Consider the following 18,570-nt stretch of genomic DNA (forward strand, 5'->3'; position numbering starts at 1 on the left):
GTGGATGTTTTTTGCCGCGACGCCGCACACGTGCGTCATTTCCAATCTTCTGAATTAAGCTCAAATCAAGCTCTCAAACTTAATTTTTCACCAATTAAGCCCAAAATAAAATTAATTTGACCCATTTAAAGTATAATTAAGTCCTTACACTTACTTAAATCCTTCAATTGGATCCAAATTAATTCTTAAACATAATTAAAATTCAATATGGCCTTTGATTAAATCAAATTGGCCTCTAAAAAATTTAATTACATCCTTGAACTTAATTTTTTTATGCAAATTCATCCAATAATCATTTAATTTGACCTTGAATTTGTATTTTTTTTCTCTATTTTTGGGCATAATAGGGTACAATTAAGCCTTGAATTTCCTTCAAAATTGCAGCTTGATTTTTATGTATTTTTTTAATCTTCTCCTGTCTGTTTTCTTTACGTCGCCAGCCTTTATTTTTTTTATTTTTTGAAAAAAAGTGATTTTTGGGGAATAACCCAGAATTAAATGAACTAGATTAAAAAGGGAGCAATTCTTATTATGATTTGGTGGTATGTTAATTAGGAAACATTTGATTATCTTGATATAAAATACAAAAATAGTAAGGATAAAAAGGATATATTTATATGTATTTTATATAATTTTGAAACAATTTCTCTGTATTTTATATATTTATATGTCCATGTACAGTGCACGTTCTGCATGCAAGGAAAATAAAACAAGAAAAAACAAAAGTGAGGGGGGAGGGCTTTACCTGGGGTCGTCGATGGCTGAAGGCAGCTTCCCATGCGGCGAGTGGTGGTCCAAGACGGTATTTCTCCTTCTTTCTTTGTGTGTTTATTATTTTTTTTGTTTTGTTTTCTCTTCTCTTGTTTCTTTGTTTTTTTTTCCTGTTCTTTCCTCTCTGCCTTTCTCTCTTCTTCTCCTTTCACTCTATGTAATCTTTTTTTTCTCTGTTTTTCCCGTTCCTCTAAAATTTCTCCTCCATGTCTAATTTTTTTCTATTTCTCTTTCCTCCCCCCACTCTGTATCTGTTTCTCCCCCTGTATTTATAGAAGGTAGGGGGAGAGGCCCACCCTACCTTGTCTAAGCGCAAGGTAAGGTGTCCGGGGCATGGCTATCTGCAATCGCCCCAGAGTATGGGTCTTTTGTTTTTATTATAATGAGGGTATGAGTTGTAGCTTGTGTCGGGGTTTAGCCAAGTTATGAGAGAGAGAAAGTGAGCGGGAAAAATGATCTTAAAAAGTCTTTTTCTCCCCTGTCTTTGCATTCGCAGGTGAAGAAGAAGCAGAATAATGTTGTTCAAAACGGCACCATACAATTCTTTTTTTTTGGCAGAAAAGGAAAATAATTTGGGAATAACCCTAAAATGGGTTAGGACCTGCCTCACTATCCAAGCAAAGACCTATCCCATCCTCTAAGGTCTCTATTCTAGATTAATTGTATTTGAACTTATAAATGTTTAAATTTGTAATAAACATTTGAATTTTTTAATAATTTAATTTTTTAAATTTTTTTATGTTTTTGTTGAATAGATTTTTATAAAACATATATTTTTAAATTATTATTGATGGGGTTATTGATAAACATAGTATTTTGGTATATTCCAGATAGTTGGAAAAGAATTATTGCAAATGTCATTGTTTACTCACCGATAGAATAACAAATAGTTTGTTTGACGATTACATATCAAATTCAATAATTGACATACTAACGGACAAAAAAATCACTCAAAAACAAACTCTACCCACTTCATTCCGCTGGTATTTTCATCGCTGAATATAACATATCACCAACACAATAATCGTATGTCATTCAGCGATGAAAATACCAGCGAAATGAAGTGGGTAAAGTTTGTTTTTGAGTGCTTTGCCTGTCTATAAATTTATCCGTAAAACTATTACCGACAAACCACAAATCATTGATGAGAGTTTTTCGATGGATTATTTTCATCCATGATCACATCAGCAAGTTTTATGCTAATGGACTATGAGTATAAATACCGAGAGAAACTTTCATCAACAAATCTAAAAATTCTAGTAATGATTGATAATGAGTTGTCTACATAAATCTCCACAAGCTTCTCTTGTGGCATTCACAATTCTTTTAATAAAATCTTCTTAGCGATATGAAATGATAAACATATGATGTATTAGCTAAATATTCAACTTCACTTATTAACAAGGTGATTATAGATTACTTCTTTGAACTCAATTTGAATGATGTGTCTCTTATGTTGAAAACAAAACTCGTAATGCTCTTTCTATCATCCATATCTCCATCTCTATCTCAATCACTATCACTATAACCCATAAGATCAAAGCTATTAGAATATCCATAAAATAAGCTAAAATCAACAACACTTTTAATATACCAAAGAATTCGTTTCAAAGCTCTGAAGTGAGTCATAATTAGTATCTCCATAAACCTACTCATAAGTCCAACTCCAGAAAGAATATCCAGACGAGTGCATGTCAAATATCTCAAACACCCAACTAGGTTTTTGAATGTTGTAAAGGTTATCTTCTCCCTTTTATCATTGTTTGACATCTTCACTCTGCACTCAATTAGAGTATTTTTTTTTGCACAATCATCTATCTTGAACTTCTTAAGAATATTTTTTCAAACTTATCTTGGCTTATAAAAATTTTATCCTCTCCTTCATCTTAATCCTTTATTAGTATTTGTTATAAAAGAAAAAAAAAAGAAAAAAAAAGGAGGCATTGCTTACCTAATTCTTGTCTTTGTTTGGGCTTGAGTTATTTGGTTAGGCATTGTTTCGATATGGTAAGGCTGGGCGTAGTAATTGGTTAAGAAAGAATATTATATCTATATTACTAATTTATTTATTTATTTTAATAAAATATAAAATCATTTTTAATCTCGTGGTAAGAATACATCTATAAACTTAATCTCAAAACTTGAAAACTAATTTCAAGGTATTAAGTGATCATAAAAATAAAAAAAAACTAATATGTTGGCAATATTATTCTAAAATAAAGGATGATAAGCAATAACATGTTGGCAAGGAAACAATCTACTTTGAATTATAATCATTACGTTAATGAATATCCTTTTTGACTCGGCTGGCCTACCGTTTTGGGAGAATATTTTATTGACCGGGTTGACGCCAGCAGTCAACAACTATCTTACATTCCCCTGGCATCGTGTTCCATGCCTTTGCAAATTATTAAAGGCTCCAATGCCTCTCTGACAATAAGATTATTTTTTTTTATCTTCCCCGAATATATCATTTATCAAAATAATTAATTTAATCACAAAAAAAAAAACAAATAGATTCAACTACCATGCCATTCCAGAAATTTTTTTTTTATGATTTAGTGTTATGTTAATCAGGCAGCATTTAATCATCTAAGTTAACTTAATTTACTTGTAATCTAAGATAACCCCAAAAAACAAAATAAAAAAAAATGGTGTTGGCAATTATATAGGTTTTAAGGAATTGATCATGAACATGTCTTAATTAATTTTAATGGTGTTGGCAATTAGACCAAACATTATCGTCGATAAAATGAATCATGCCTTCTCATGACAATCAACCTAATATTGTTTGTGAAGAAATAAAAGGAAAGAAGAATTTTTATTCGTAATCTTCTGTTACAGCAGCAGGGGTGTATATATACACTTTCTGTTACAGCAGAGGAAGCCATGTTTACGATCAAATCAAAGTCTATCTCTATTAACTATTATCCTAACAATTGTATGCAGGGCAACGTAACATTGCAGTAGGAGGGAAGCTCTGCAACTTGTGTTTGAGTTAAACTAAAACTCTGGAAGCTGTGTTAAGGTCAGATTCTATAATCTGAATTGCAGGGGGGTTTGCAATCCGTGTTGGAGTGGGTTCTTTCAATAGTTTGTAACACAATAATCAACAAGTAATTATTCATTCACAAAGAATATTAGGAGCGAGCATCATGAAAAGCAAACTGAGAAACAAATAAAAAAAAATATAAGTTTTTAAACATTTCATCTACAATAATATATATTCATTTATGAAAAAAGTACACTCTCATGATCAGTTAAAGAATAATAAGCTAAGAATATATTTACAAAAGAGGTCAAGTTTAACCATTTTTTATTTTAAATAATTATGGCAAGAAGCAAGCACCTTTGATTTATAATTAATTTATAATTTAATAAATATCCTTGGTTGAAATACTATATTGATCACCATTTGTATTATATAAATAAATATAAATGACGGGTCAAATCATTATATATTCTCCACGAGGGGATGGGTCCGCGGGATGGGAGACCGTTGCCATAATGCAGTTTTTTCCACGGCCACGGCATGGGTCGGTAAAGTCCTCTATATATAAAAGACTAGACCTTGAGCTAAACTCCTGTCGTCAATTTAAAAGGGATGATATACACTATCTTCATTAATACGTAAGGCTCAAAAACATAAGTAACAACAATAAGCAATAACATGTTTGCAAGGAAACAATCTCCTTTGAATTATAACCATTACGTTAATGAATATCACTCTTGACTCGGCTGGCCTACCGTTTTGGGAGAATCTTTTATAGACCGGGTTGACGCCAGCTGTCAACAACTATCTTACATTCCCCTGGCATCGTGTTCCATGCCTTTGCAAGTTATTAAAGGCTCCAATGCCTCTCTGACAATAAGATTATTATTTTTTTATTTTCCCCCGAATATATCATTTATCAAAATAATTAATTTAATCACCAAAAAAAAAAAAACAAATAGATTCAACTACCATGCCATTCCAGAATTTTTTTTTAATGATTTAGTGTTATGTTAACCAGGCAGCATTTAATTATCTAAGTTAATTTAATTTACTCGCAATCTAGGATAACTCCAAAAAAGAAAAACCTTAAATCTCAATAAAGCTAATTTTCAAGAATAAAATACAAAAAAATAAAAAATTAAATGTAAAAAATAAAAAAACTTGAGTTAAGTGGAGTTTATTCTATTAACCTACCATTCATGATATGAAATTATGATAAAAAAATATTTTTAAAAAATAACATAAAAAAAATCAAAACTAAATAAATAAATAAAACATTAAAAAAATTAAAGTCAATCTCAAGAGACTAATAGTTAGATTAAAAAAAAAGGGGGAAGAAAAAGAAGAAGTAAAACGAACAAAACACGCCAAAGTGTTAGCCTTTGATTCTTTCTTCTAAGGGCATGTATGTAATTCAACAATAAAAAGAAGAGGATTGCTTAATCTTGCTTCCGTCGATCAAAAACGGTTCTCTTCCACCAATATCCATTGACATCCTTCGTAGCTCACTATTATTGCAAGGCTGACGTGGGAGTTAGCTTCGTCGTTGTGCCAATAAATGTTGTTGTTGTTTAAGAAAATTAAGAATAATGACTTCATTTTCTTCAATAAAAATTGATAAATCAATCTTATTTATAGGTCTTAAGGAATTGATCGTGAACATGTCTTAATTAATTTTAATGGTGTTGGCAATTAGACCAAACATTATCGTCGATAAAATGAATCATGCCTTCTCATGACAATCAGCCTAATACTGTTTGTAACACAATCAACAAGTAATTATTCATTCACAAAGAATATTAAGAACGAGCTTCATGAAAAACAAATTGAGGAACAAATTAAAAAATATATAAGTTTTTAAACATTTCATCTACAATAATATATATTCATTTTATGAAAAAAGTACACTCTCATGATCAATTAAAGAATAATAAGCTAAGAATATATTTACAAAAGAGGTCAAGTTTAACCATTTTTTATTTTAAATAATTATGGCAAGAAGCAACTTTTAAATAATAAATATTAAAAGTATTAAAGAATGTTTTAACTTTTTTGGGTCTAGCGGCTATGTCTGAATAATTTTTTTATAATTTTTTTTATTTTTTATAAAAAAATAATATATATTTAAACTATTCTTTAATTATCTTATATAATTTTTTTATAAGTGTTTTCTATTATTTTATATAAAAAAATTTACATTATCCTTAAAACATCCTAAACAGAAATTCTAATTAACTAATAAAATAAAATAAAAGAATAAAAACACTTGTGGAGCAAAAGCATAAGAGTTCTATATTCAAGTCAAAATAGTAATTTTACTATAAAAAAGTGGAACGACAAATATAACCTCATATAATATATTAAAGATAATTGTACCATGATAAAAAGATAATCTTATCTTTTTTTTGCAAGAACAAATTCATAATTATACAATTATAATGAATAGTAATTTATGAATAGATCCGCGCTAACATAACTGGGAGCTTTAGTGTTTTTGATAATGATAATAAGTGATCGGCATTTATATTAAGATGAGGTAACACTCTCTTTTTGATTCGGCTCGCCTACCGTTCAAATAGAATTTCAAATCTAAATTGAATTCAGTTTGTCGTTGTTAACTATTTCATTTTCATTATAATTAAAAAACAAAAAAAAAAACAAATAGATCCAACTACCACGCCATTCCACAAATAGATCCAACTTCCAATTTCAGTGGTCTTGATGAAGAGGTTACATTACTCATTTCTTCTGCACCAAGGTCTGGGACAACTAAGTTTCCAGTCCTGAGAGTAATGAGCAAAAATCTCATCAGAATAAAAAAAAATAGCCACGTAATATATACATACCGGACCATTTTGTTTTTGGTAATAAAAGTGCTCCTTAACCTTTTTGAAGTTATTTTACAATGAATCACAAGAATTAAACATGTATACACATGGACAAACACCAAGTTATGATTCTAAATTTCCATATAAAAGATGCCCCAATTTTTAGAATTTACCCCGCGGAAGTCTGTGCAAGGGCATAAGGGGATGTTGCCATAATGCAGTTTTTTCCACGGCATGGGTCCGTAAAGCCCTCTATAAAAGCCTAAACCTCCTCCCTGTCCTCTATAACAATTGATCACCATTTATATTTGGTATTAAGATGGGGCTGTTCCTTAAGATGTTCACGGTGTTAGTAATGACGGTTTTCTTGCAAGGATGGCTGCCTCTTGGTTGCTTGGAGGAAGAGAGAGCCGCTCTCTTTCAGCTCAAAGATGCTTTTAACTATCCCAACGGCGCATCCCTACCCTCCTGGAGAAAAGGTGACGTCCACTGTTGTTCTTGGGAAAATATTGAGTGCAGCAGCAGTACAGGTCGAGTCACCGCACTCAATCTTTTTAGCCTAAGCAATCACAAACTGGGAGATTGGTACTTTAATACCTCCTTGTTTCTTCCTTTTCAAGAACTCAACGCTCTCTCCTTGTGGAATAATCATATAACTGGTTTGGTTGAGAAGAAAGGTTTGCTCTCCTCTCGTATTACAAAATATTTAGATTAGTTTTTTTGAATTAATCAAATAAGGTGTTGTTTAATTAATATCATTTTGGTTCTCCACAGTAAGTAATACATCGAAGAAAATAGAAATCATTTTTAGTAATAAGGTGTTGTTTAATTCTTTGCATTATTAATATAATCATACCACCACAACAAATATTATTACATTACCAATATTATTATAATTATGCATCACATGTCACTGTAACATGTACTTCTTTCTTTTTTTATTCTGAAGTCTTAATTTATTTATTTTTTCTATATAGGTAGTTATGAGTTACAGCAATTGAGCAATTTGAAGTATCTTGACTTGAAATATAATCGTTTCAATAACAGTATTTTATCATCTATTGAGGGGCTTTCGTCTCTCGAATCACTATATCTGAGTTATAATAGACTGGAGGGATTAATAGATTTTAAAGGTTAGTTTTTTATATATTTATCTTTTTTAAAAAACACAATTTATGTTTTATAGTGAACTAATTAACTATTATTTTGATAAATATCAAGAATCTCTGAGCAGGTTGAAGATCTTGGATTTGAGCGGAAACAATATTAACAAATTGATAACTTCAAGAGGTAATTAGTAAAACATTCACATTACTCGGTAGCATGACGATAATATCTGAGCCCATCCAATTATTAATTATTTTTGCTTTTGGAAAGCCTTTCTATACATTCCTTCCCTAACTCACAGGTTCAAGCAACTTGTATCTACGGCTAAATGATATCACACCCTATGGAAGTAGCTTCCAGTTACTGCAATCATTAGGAGCATTCCCAAACCTCACGACACTTGATCTGGGATCCAACAATTTTAGAGGGAGAATATTAGGTGACGGTAAGTTATTGCATATAGTGATGTTTATATATTTGGGTTTAATTGAAAATTTTAATTTGCTACTTTTGAACAGAGTTGCAAAATTTAAGCTCTTTGCAAAGGTTATACCTGTACGATTGTTCTCTAGATGAACACTCCCTTCAAAAGCTTGGAGCACTGCCTTCTTTAAAACTTCTATCATTGACCAGACTGAGTGGCACTATACCTTATCAAGGTAAATTAGCCATTCTACTTCTTTCTATGCTTGCTATGATTAGACGTGTCTATATAGAATTCATCTTTTATGTTTTAGCAACCTACTAAACAAGTCTTGAAGAGACAATTAAATCTCAAATTTAGAAATTGACCACGAGCAAATTGACCACTTAGAGAGAATTAAATCTCCAATTTAGAAATCAACTCAATTAAGATCCTTATTATGTATTCAATAAGCTGCTTCTTGTTAACTCTTTCATTTCCTTTATAATTAATTGCTTCTACATTAATATAATCTCTTGTTTAATTGATTGTGATAGGCTTCCTTGAACTCAAGAACTTGGAATACTTGGATTTGAGGTCCAATACTTTAAATAATAGCATTTTTCAAACCATCGGTAAAGGTGATGACTCTTACTCTCTCTATCTCTCTCTATCTCTCTCTAAGTTATATATTTTTCATTAGACACTCAGAGTTTTAAAAAATTTCCTAAATTATAATGTGAGCAGGCATATGCGACTTAAATCATCTCCAAGTGCTATATATAGACGACAATGATCTCAGTGGCTTCTTGCCTTCATGTCTAGCAAATTTGACTTCCCTTGAACTACTCTCTCTCTCTTCCAATCACTTGAAGATCCCTATGTCATTAAACCCATTATACAACCTTTCAAGACTTGAGTATTTTGATGGTTCAGGTAATGAAATATACGCAGAAGAAGATGACCATAATCTGAGCCCAAAGTTCCAGTTAAACTCCCTTTTTTTGAGCGGTCGTGGACAAAGTGCGGGAACATTTCCCAAGTTCCTTTACCATCAGGTGAACCTGCAATATGTGCGTCTTACAAACATCCAAATAAAGGGAGAGTTTCCAAATTGGTTGATTGAGAACAACACATACCTACAAGAACTTGATTTAGAAAATTGTTCTCTCTCGGGTCCATTCTTGTTGCCAAAGAATTCTCATGTGAGTTTGTCATTCCTAAGTATATCAACAAATCACTTCCAAGGTCAAATCCCTTCAAAAATCGGAGCTCGTTTGCCGGGGTTAGAAGTTTTATTAATGTCTGACAATGGTTTCAATGGAAACATTCCTTCCTCGTTGGGTAACATTAGCTCGTTGCAAGTGTTAGACCTGTCCAACAATGTTTTGACTGGAACAGTACTTTCGAACAACAGTTTGCAAGGGCAAATCCCTGGATGGATAGGAAATATGTCTTCTCTTGAATTCTTGGACCTATCAAGGAACAATTTCTCTGGTCCTTTACCACCTGGATTCGGCACTTCTTCAAAATTGAGACATGTTTCTTTGTCTAGAAATAAGTTGCAAGGATCGATTGCAATGGCATTTTATGACTCATGTGAGATATTCGCTTTAGATCTTTCCCATAATGATTTAACTGGTAGAATTCCAAAATGGATTGATAGGCTATCTAACTTGAGATTTCTACTCTTGAGTTATAACAATCTTGAAGGTGAAATCCCAATTCAATTATGCAGGTTGGACCAATTAACCCTGATTGATCTATCTCACAATTATCTTTCTGGAAACATCCCCTCTTTGATTATATCTACTCATCCTTTTCCTTATCAATACAATACCCGTGATTCTGTGTCCTCATCACAACATTCTTTCGAGTTTACAACGAAGAATGTATCCCTTTCTTATAGAGGCAGCATTGTCCGATACTTCACAGGAATTGATTTCTCATGCAACAATTTCTCAGGAGAGATTCCTCCTGAAATTGGAAACCTCAGGGTGATCAAGGTATTGAACCTTTCACACAACAGCTTGACTGGACCAATTCCACCAACATTCTCGAGGTTAAAGGAAATAGAGAGCTTGGATCTTTCCTACAACAAATTGGAAGGAGAAATCCCTCCTCAACTTACTGAACTATATTTTCTAGAATGTTTCAGTGTGGCACACAATAATTTATCCGGCAAGACTCCTGCGAGAGCTGCACAGTTTTCCACGTTTGAGGAGAGCTGTTACAAGGAAAACCCTTTTCTTTGTGGAGAACCGCTACCCAAAATTTGCAATGCAGTTATGCCACCATCACCAACTTTAATGAACAATGAAGATAATGGTGGCTTCATGGATATGGAGGTTTTCTATGTGAGCTTTGGGGTTGCATACATCATAGTGTTGTTGGTGATGGGTGTAGTTCTATGCATAAACCCATATTGGAGACGAGCTTGGTTTCATTTTATTGAGGTGAGCGTCAACAATTGCTATTATTTTCTGGTGGACAATCATTCCATTTTATCCAAGTTTGGATTTCCATAGCCTTGGTGCATCATTTTGTATTTTAGTTTCAAGATTTAAATAAGTTTAAATGCAATGTTATATTGATTTTCATTCGTGTTTTGTTTTTGTTTTTAGTTGCTCTATGATTGGATGTATAAAGCTTAGGACTAGTAGTTTCTAAGTGAATTAATAAGAGGGTGTCTTGATATTCTGGATTAGGTTTGGAAGACAGTTTGTTTAAATAAAATAAATTACTAAAGGGGATCGATTTTGATTATGATTTGGTGTGGGAAATTCTCTGCATGCCTATTTAGAGCGTGGCTTCTTAAAACTCTAAAAAATATATATAGGTATGTGTCCAAACCAGTATTGGGCAGATCAAGATATGTCAGGATTGCCAAGGAAGAGGCTGTTCAGGTTAGGGCGAACAGGGTTCTATAATCATTAGTTACATAATCAACCCTAATCAGAATTTCCCAATAAAGAATTAACTAAAGACTTTAGTTAATGCTGATGAACATGAGTAAACCTTGTAAAATCTATTTACAGGTTCTGGGGCCACAAACCACTCAGATTTACTGGGGTTGATCCCAACTTGAGACAAATCTATTTGTCCAGTTCGGAGAACCTTCAAACAAAAAGAAGAGTTAAACCTTGTAAAATTGGCTATCATCAAAAGGACAAGAAACAGAACAAAAAGGATCTGCCTCGCATTTCTTACATAAGTAGAAGAATTCACGTGCTGACGGAAAGGAGGACTCTTCAACAAGTCTAAAATATCCTCTGGAGTCCAGTGACCCTGCAACCTCATAATTACCTCAGAATGCACCGACATAAAACACAAAGGAAATCCTAAACATAAGACTGTCTTATACCTCAGGTAAATGAGATGTTAATCCTTCTTCAAGTGGCAATGTCTCATTCAATGGCATTATCAAATCAGGCTTCAGTATATCCTAAGCCTAGGATAACAAAAGAAAATATCATGAAAAAAAATGATTTTACAGTAAAGCACCCCGTGCCAGAGCATATAATTAGCAAAAAAAAAAGGTTGTACAATCCTTTCAGGGCTTACAGTACGTATAGAATAAGCATTAATAATTACCTTCATCTGGATCACCCGAACTACCTACAACATGTATCATCACATCACGTGGGCCAGCCTAAGTACAACAAACAAGGATGTGGTCAATTGCACTATCTGAGCAGAACATACCTCCACCACCAATATTACTCAGGATTCTTTGCAAGTCTTCCAATTTCACTGGTCCTGATGAAGAGGTTACATCACTCATTACTTCTGCACCAAGGTCTGGGACAACTAAGTTTCCAGTCCTGAGAGTGATGAGCAAAAATCTTTCTCATCAGAATAAAAGAAAATGGCCACATAATTTATTCTGGGCCATTTCTTTTTGGTAATAAAAGTGCTCCTTAACCTTTTTAAAGTTATTTTACAATGAATCACAAGAATCAACAGGTATATACATTGACAAACACCAAGTTATTACTCTAAATTTCCATATAAAAGATGCCCCAAGTTTTAGAATTTACCCCGAGGGCAAGTCTGTGCAAGGACATAGGGGGATGAATATAAATATAAGCCAGGATGATTAGGAACAAAATAATGAAGAGTAGCATGGCTAACAAAGGACTGAAAACACAAAAGTATTTACCAAATGGACGATTAATATAATAGTTGACAGAGCTACACAATTGTGAATCATCTTTAGCTTTGGCTCCTGCAAACATTTTACACAATTTTCCAAAATCATGCAACTAACAGCTGAGTCAATGTCACACATAAGAGAGTGAAAAACACAGAAAATGAACCTGATCTGCATCCAAATGAAAAACTTTCGATCATCTGTATTGAATTTCAAGATGTAAACTCTTCCCAAAGCTTGATTAACCTGAATAACCCAAAGAATTATGAATCTATGATATTACAATCAATTATTAAAGTCAAATATCTCCCATCTAAGAAAAAACTAAGAGAGAAAAGTGTACCTTCTCAAAAACAACCTCTTCAGAAAAAAAATAATTTGATGCTATCAATCAACACGTCAAGAAAAAGCTACCAAGTTCTCACCATAAAAGAACATTAACAAAACAAACAACAGAAAAAGAAATAAAAACCAATGTTGGAAGAGAGAAACAAAATCCCCAGGCTCAAAAACATAATAATAACTAGGATACATCTTCCATAGTATTCAAATTCCTATCAAGCCACTGGAAATGAAGCAAACCCTCATCACCCTGGAACAATTCAAAAATTTCAACTTCAAACAGGAAACAAGATGCTAGAAACACACTATCTAGTACTTAAGATAAACCAAAACAACAGAAGTAACTAAAAATCTTTACACAGGCTCGAACTCTATGTAACACCAAAAAACCAAAAGACACCAGTTTACCGGTCCAATGCGAACAAGTCCTTTTTGAGAATCAGGAACAACCTTTTTTCCATAGAAAAACATTTTACTAGCACGAAACTCCAACACAATTTCCTACCAACAAAACAACCACAACACCATAACATAACCCCAACAAGAAAAACATACTTGTACATCCAAAAAAGCAATTACAGGCTCTAATTAAGAAGAAACAGAGATTTTTAGCAAAACCCACAATTTTAAAGGTGATTTTATTTACCTGCATTGCTGGAATATCTTCAGCTGATGAAGAACCCATTGTTCGCATACTTCCTCTATAAAGCTTCCTTTCTTTCAAAGAACCCATTTTTCGCATACTTCCTCTATAAAGCTTCCTTTCTTTCAACACTGCAAAGAAGGACAAAAAAGAAGGACATATCAAATACCCAAATCATAAACAATAACAGAAAAAAATAAAAGAAAATCCAAAGCTGGAAAATTAATGGTTCGGTTGTTGTGAGATTACCAAAATGACACTCCAAGTTCGCCAAATTTCAAACAAACAAGGCAAGATGTTGGTGGCAAATGTGGGTCTTACCCGCTATCTATAGTTATTGGAAGTATAGTTATCAAACCCGGTTTGGGGTTGACCTGGTTAAGAAACTGGGTCCCGGGTTTTATGGGTCAATTTAGGTCAACCTAAAAAAATTAAAAAAAATTAAAAATTTAATATTTCATATGAAAAAATTAAAAAAAAATCAATGTGAATATATGTTATACATGTTGTAAATAATAAAGTTTAAAAGAATATTTTAAAAAGTTTTTTATCACACATTGAAAAAATATTATGTTCTGCTTTTAAGTTGAAGTATTTAAACCAAAAAAGTTTTTTATCCCACATTGAAAAAACATAATTTTTTTTTGTAAACATAAAATATATTATGTAAAGGTTTCAAATCGAAAAAAAATACTATGTTATTTTTTTAAGTTAAAGTATTTAAACTAAATTATTTTTATTTAATATTTAAAAAATATAACTTTTTTACATTAAAAGTGAAAAAACTCTTCTGTTTACTTTATTTCTTATTATTATAAACTGTAAAATAAACTTTATGCATTTATAATTTTTTTGAATAAAAAAACTAAAATAATTATTTTAATGGATTGAAATAAAAACGTAGCTTAGACTATTACTGTCTCTTCAATCTTGAATCTTCACTCTCTGTCTCTCCAAGTCTCTTCAATCATCACCCCCCCTCCCCAGTGTTATAAAACCCAGACCGGCCCGGCGGGTCGACCCGGGACCTGAACCGGTACGGGTAAGATAAAAGACCGGCCAAAGAAAAAAACCGGTCAAACTCGGTCAACCTGGTGGGTCGACCCGGGCTAACCCGAGTGAGACCCTGTATATATATTGACTTTATTGAACGATCACTGACTCAGGGAAAGCAAAAGCAAAGCTAGAGTTTTTGCCCTAATTTCTTGCAGAATAGACAACAACCAAGAGATTTACTTCTGTCAGTATCTCCTACAGAATAGACAACAATCAACAGAGAGTTCATTGGAGAAATCTACAGGTGCTCTATCTCTTTTACGTTGATATTGTGTCCAAGCCAAATTATTTGCTTTTATGATTTTTGCATCTGGATTTTCGCATCTGCAGCTCTGCTACTTGCTTTACACATTTGGGTTTTTGTCTTTGAATCTTCTAGCCCCTTTTGGATCTCCCATTTCACTTCCCTTTCTGTCATTGATTTATTATTTGTTAAATTCATGTTTTTTTTTAACTTTCTCATAACAAACATTCTCAGGACAGTTTCATAATAATTTATTAATGAATATACATTATAAAAAACATGCTCCTCTTGGTTTGTGCTTTGTATGATAATATAGAATAATTAATCTTTTTACAAGTCTTTTATCTGATAATGTTTTTACATTATAATATGGAATAATCCAATTTGTGCACATTCATTTAAACCAATTACTGCCATACATGTCTATCATTACTCTGTACCATGAATCAATCATTACTCTGCCGAATTGAAATTGCCTGTATGCTTTTTGGCAAGATGAATATCAAATTATTATGATGATGAGCAGTTATTCTCATTGCTTCTATGAGTTCCATATTACAAGTTTTTTAATTTTCTTATTTGAATTAATGCTGAGTAAGAAGCTGATTCATGATGCAACATTAATGGGCATGATGTTGAATACAACATAGTGATTTCTTCTCTCTACATTCCCAGTCTATCATAGTCCTAGTTTCCTTAATTTCTCATCTTGTTTTATTTGATCGCTCGTCCTATAAGGGGAAAAAATTAAAAAGCATGAAAAAAGCATAGCTGTAAGGGGAAAAAAACAAAGAGAATATTGTTTACACAGGATGCTCCCGTGATTAAAATTTGAATTTTTTATGACAAGTTTCACGTTTAAATTTCAAACACTGTTATAGAACTTGATATCTGTTGGACATTTTTAGTGGCGGATCCTAGAAGGCACAGATGAGGCCAGTAGCTGCTCTCTTGGGTTTTTACCAATTTTTTGTTTTTTTTATGCAGCTGAAGATGTTGATTTATGGATTCTAATGTAAAATGGAGTTAAAATGTTGATTTATGAATTCTAATGCAAACTAGAGTTTGAATATTGTCCCCTTATATCTATTATGTTAAATTTTGTGTCTCTAGAACAACTTGTTATTTTATTATCCATGTCTTTAATATCTTTAAATTATGTTAAATATTTATTTATTTGAAGATAAATGCACCTTGATGCTAATTAATTATGCTAGTATATATGTTAATGTGATATTTTCTTATTAATTATGCTAGCATATATGTTAATGTGATATTTTATGTCAAAAGAACCATATTAATGTGTGCCTTTTGTTATTGACCCTGGTTAACCCGGGTTGACCCCCAAGAGCCGTGACCCAGTCATTTTACCAGGCCAACTACCGGGTCGAGTTTTATAACTATGCTCCCCCCCCCCCCTCTCTCTCTCTCTCTCTCTCTCTATCTATCTATCTGAAAGGAAAAAAAACCGCTCTCTTTATCAGATCTCACCTTCACTGGCGATCGCCATGTCCTCAACAACCACTGCTCAATCACTTCCTCTCCTTGCCTTCATTTCCCTCCTTCTCCTCTCTCCCACTCTTCCCCTGAGTCAGTAGTAATTTGCAGAGCTCGTTATATTAAGTTTTATGTGTTTTGTTCCTGAGTGTAACTCAGATCTGTTAGTTTTTGCGAGATTTAAATGTTAGGTTGATTGGTGTTCATGGATTGAGTTTTGATTTCACAAATGGCAGTTTATGCATTACAAATGTCGGGTCTCGTTCGGGTTTGCCCGGGTCATGGGTCAACCCGTCGGGTCGACTGGGTCTTGCCGGTTTTTTGCATTTACCGGTCTTTCTCCTAACCTGAACCGGTCCAGCCACCGGGTCGGCCGGTTCCCGGGTCGACCCGCCAGGCCGGTCCGGGTTTAATAACTATGATTGGAAGGGCCAAACAAATCAATCTGCTGGATCACCAATCTAGATTGAATTAGGATTGTTTTTAAAATGTTTTTCGATATTAAACTGGCTAAATTTGTGTAAACCAATAACATGTGATTCAGTTAATCCAACTAAACATGGGTAAAATCGGCTACATCTACTTGAAGTATGAAATGCAGGGATAAGATAGACTAATCGGCACAAACACATGGAGGCAAAATAGTGATTTTGGCTAAAAGAACACTGTTTGAAATTTGTTTCTTTTATTTTTTAAAAAAAATATATTAAAATAATATATATATATATATATATATATATATATATATATATATATATATATATATATATAAACACATCAGAATATCAAAGTAAAAATTCAAGATTTTTAAAAAATATAATTGAACTGTAAAAAATACTATCTAAATGAAATAGGAAATTAAGGCATATTTGTTCTTTTTCATTTCTATCCCCAAAAAAATTTCTGAGTCGGGTATAATATAGAAGTGTTTACATCAGTAATAGTAATAGTGATTGTTTTTTAAAATATTTATCAATAGATTCTTTTATAAAAATAGCATTGTAAATTTACGAATTAACGTGGATTCAAAAAGATTTGGTGGAATATTATGTCAATTTTTTTAATTTATTATGCTAATTGTCCAATTTATCCTATTTTATTAGTAAATATATCAAAATAATATATTTTTTATTTTTTAAATTTTATTTTTAATATCAATACAAAAAAAAATACTAAAAATCACAAATTTTATATTTTTGTACCGAAGATATCTGTATTTCGGTAATGATGGCATAGCTTTGCCGTGGAGAAGGTAACTAGTGAACTTTGTGTAACATTCTGACAGGTTAATTAGAATGATTATCAGAAAGAAACTAGTTTGTATTGAATATTGAACCCTTAGTATGTTCCTCTAGCTTATTTATCTGCAATATTTTTAGACCGTCAATACCATATAAGCTTTGAACATGGCTAGGTCAAAGGCATCTCTATATTTTGCGGTGGATGGATGTCACTTTGAATTTGTTTTTATTTGTCAGGGCATGTCTTCAGATATCAGGAGGTTCATCCTCAGGTGTCCGAGAGTTTCTTGAGGGTTTCCTCTGCAACTGGAGTTTAGTGGATGGAAAATACCATGTTCTTGTTGCTGCAGAAGCAGATGTTGATGCCCAGGAAGGATGTGATGGGAGTTATCTTTTGGAAGTTGAAGTATATGGAGGTTGTTCAAGTCTATGCTGTAACCCTTCTTGGCACACGACCCTGAAAGATTTGGACAGTGCAATCCCTTGGGTTGAGACAGCTGCATTGCCTGGGGAAAAACGACTGGTAAGATTTAAAATCTTGGGTCTCAGCCACTTTTTAGAATCGCTTTAATTAATTGTATTCTGATGGATGTCCTTGGCATAAATTAAGCAGTCGCTTTGACTAACCTATTCATAGGAAGATTATCATTCTGTTCTATCTAATTATACGTACTCACATGTCATTTTTGTTGTGCATACTGGACCGAAAGCAAACACAAATAAAACACAAACAAGCAGATTTTACGTGGTTCCCCAAAGTCGGGTACGTCCACGGAGGCAACAGATTGTATATTAATGGAGGAATGATACAAACACTCAACTCAACCCAATACAACCCCACAAAACCCAGTGTTTCACTCTTACACTCTTTTCTCTCAAATCTGCTTTATCTTCCTCTGCACACTTGCACTCTCTCTACACTTCACTCTCTCGTTCCTGTCTTCTATCTTGTATCTTGTTACATGAGAAAGGAAAGCACAAATATAGTGGCTGGAAAGGAGAGGGTGGTTGAGAAAAATGTTGACAATTGCAAATGTCGACAATTTGCTACAAATCTCCACCTTGGCAAGATTTTTCCATGCAATCCTCGTGATCAATCAATGCTACCTCTAATGCGCCATATGGCGCTGCACCCTAAAGGTGCTCAACACCGAGAGATGTTGACCAAGTCCAAATAATGTTGGAACTTGATCCCTGAGACACATTTTGTGAGCATGTCAGCTGGATTATCTGCGGTACCAATCTTCTGTAGCAGAATATCCCCTTCATCCACAATTTCTCGAACAAAAT

General features: G+C 32.9%; 1 protein-coding gene, 1 long non-coding RNA gene and 1 pseudogene across 7 annotated transcripts; 1 reads left to right on the forward strand and 2 right to left on the reverse strand.

The window, feature by feature from the left end:
• Positions 1-18,570, reverse strand: part of LOC133674013 (cadmium/zinc-transporting ATPase HMA2-like) — a 49,655-nt pseudogene that overhangs the window by 16,284 nt on the left and 14,801 nt on the right.
• Positions 7,532-8,140, forward strand: LOC133673837 (uncharacterized). The gene is made up of 3 exons (XR_009835073.1): positions 7,532-7,727; positions 7,816-7,884; positions 8,003-8,140. It is a non-coding gene; the product is annotated as an uncharacterized LOC133673837 (long non-coding RNA).
• Positions 11,027-13,586, reverse strand: LOC133674352 (26S proteasome regulatory subunit RPN13-like). Of its 6 annotated transcripts, none has more exons than XR_009835207.1 (7): positions 13,492-13,586; positions 13,246-13,373; positions 12,601-12,849; positions 12,424-12,503; positions 11,699-12,332; positions 11,469-11,555; positions 11,228-11,392 (listed from the first exon to the last, which is right to left on the reverse strand). XR_009835207.1 is itself a non-coding variant. In XM_062095407.1 (3 exons), the coding sequence occupies exons 1-3, from the start codon at positions 11,523-11,525 to the stop codon at positions 11,081-11,083; spliced, it is 276 nt and encodes a 91-aa protein (XP_061951391.1). In that variant the 5' UTR covers positions 11,526-11,547; the 3' UTR covers positions 11,027-11,080. The 6 variants fall into 6 exon arrangements, 1 of the variants encoding a protein (XP_061951391.1); XR_009835210.1 differs by lacking the exon at positions 13,492-13,586 and having other exon boundaries at positions 12,601-12,641; positions 12,790-12,849; positions 13,246-13,457; XR_009835208.1 differs by lacking the exon at positions 13,492-13,586 and having other exon boundaries at positions 11,232-11,392; positions 11,699-11,928; positions 12,267-12,332; positions 13,246-13,457.

Source organism: Populus nigra, chromosome 15 (assembly GCF_951802175.1).
Source record: "Populus nigra chromosome 15, ddPopNigr1.1, whole genome shotgun sequence".
Taxonomy (NCBI): domain Eukaryota; kingdom Viridiplantae; phylum Streptophyta; class Magnoliopsida; order Malpighiales; family Salicaceae; genus Populus; species Populus nigra.

Bases quoted from the DNA above. Each gene is read 5' to 3' on its own strand.
- LOC133674352 (XM_062095407.1), bottom strand. From the start codon at position 11,525: ATGCCATTGAATGAGACATTGCCACTTGAAGAAGGATTAACATCTCAT. The intron at 11,393-11,468 runs GTATAAGACAGT...ATGAGGTTGCAG, and splicing joins TAACATCTCATTTACCTGAG to GGTCACTGGACTCCAGAGGA. The intron at 11,222-11,314 runs GTAAGAAATGCG...TTTTGTTTGAAG, and splicing joins ACGTGAATTCTTCTACTTAT to GTTCTCCGAACTGGACAAAT.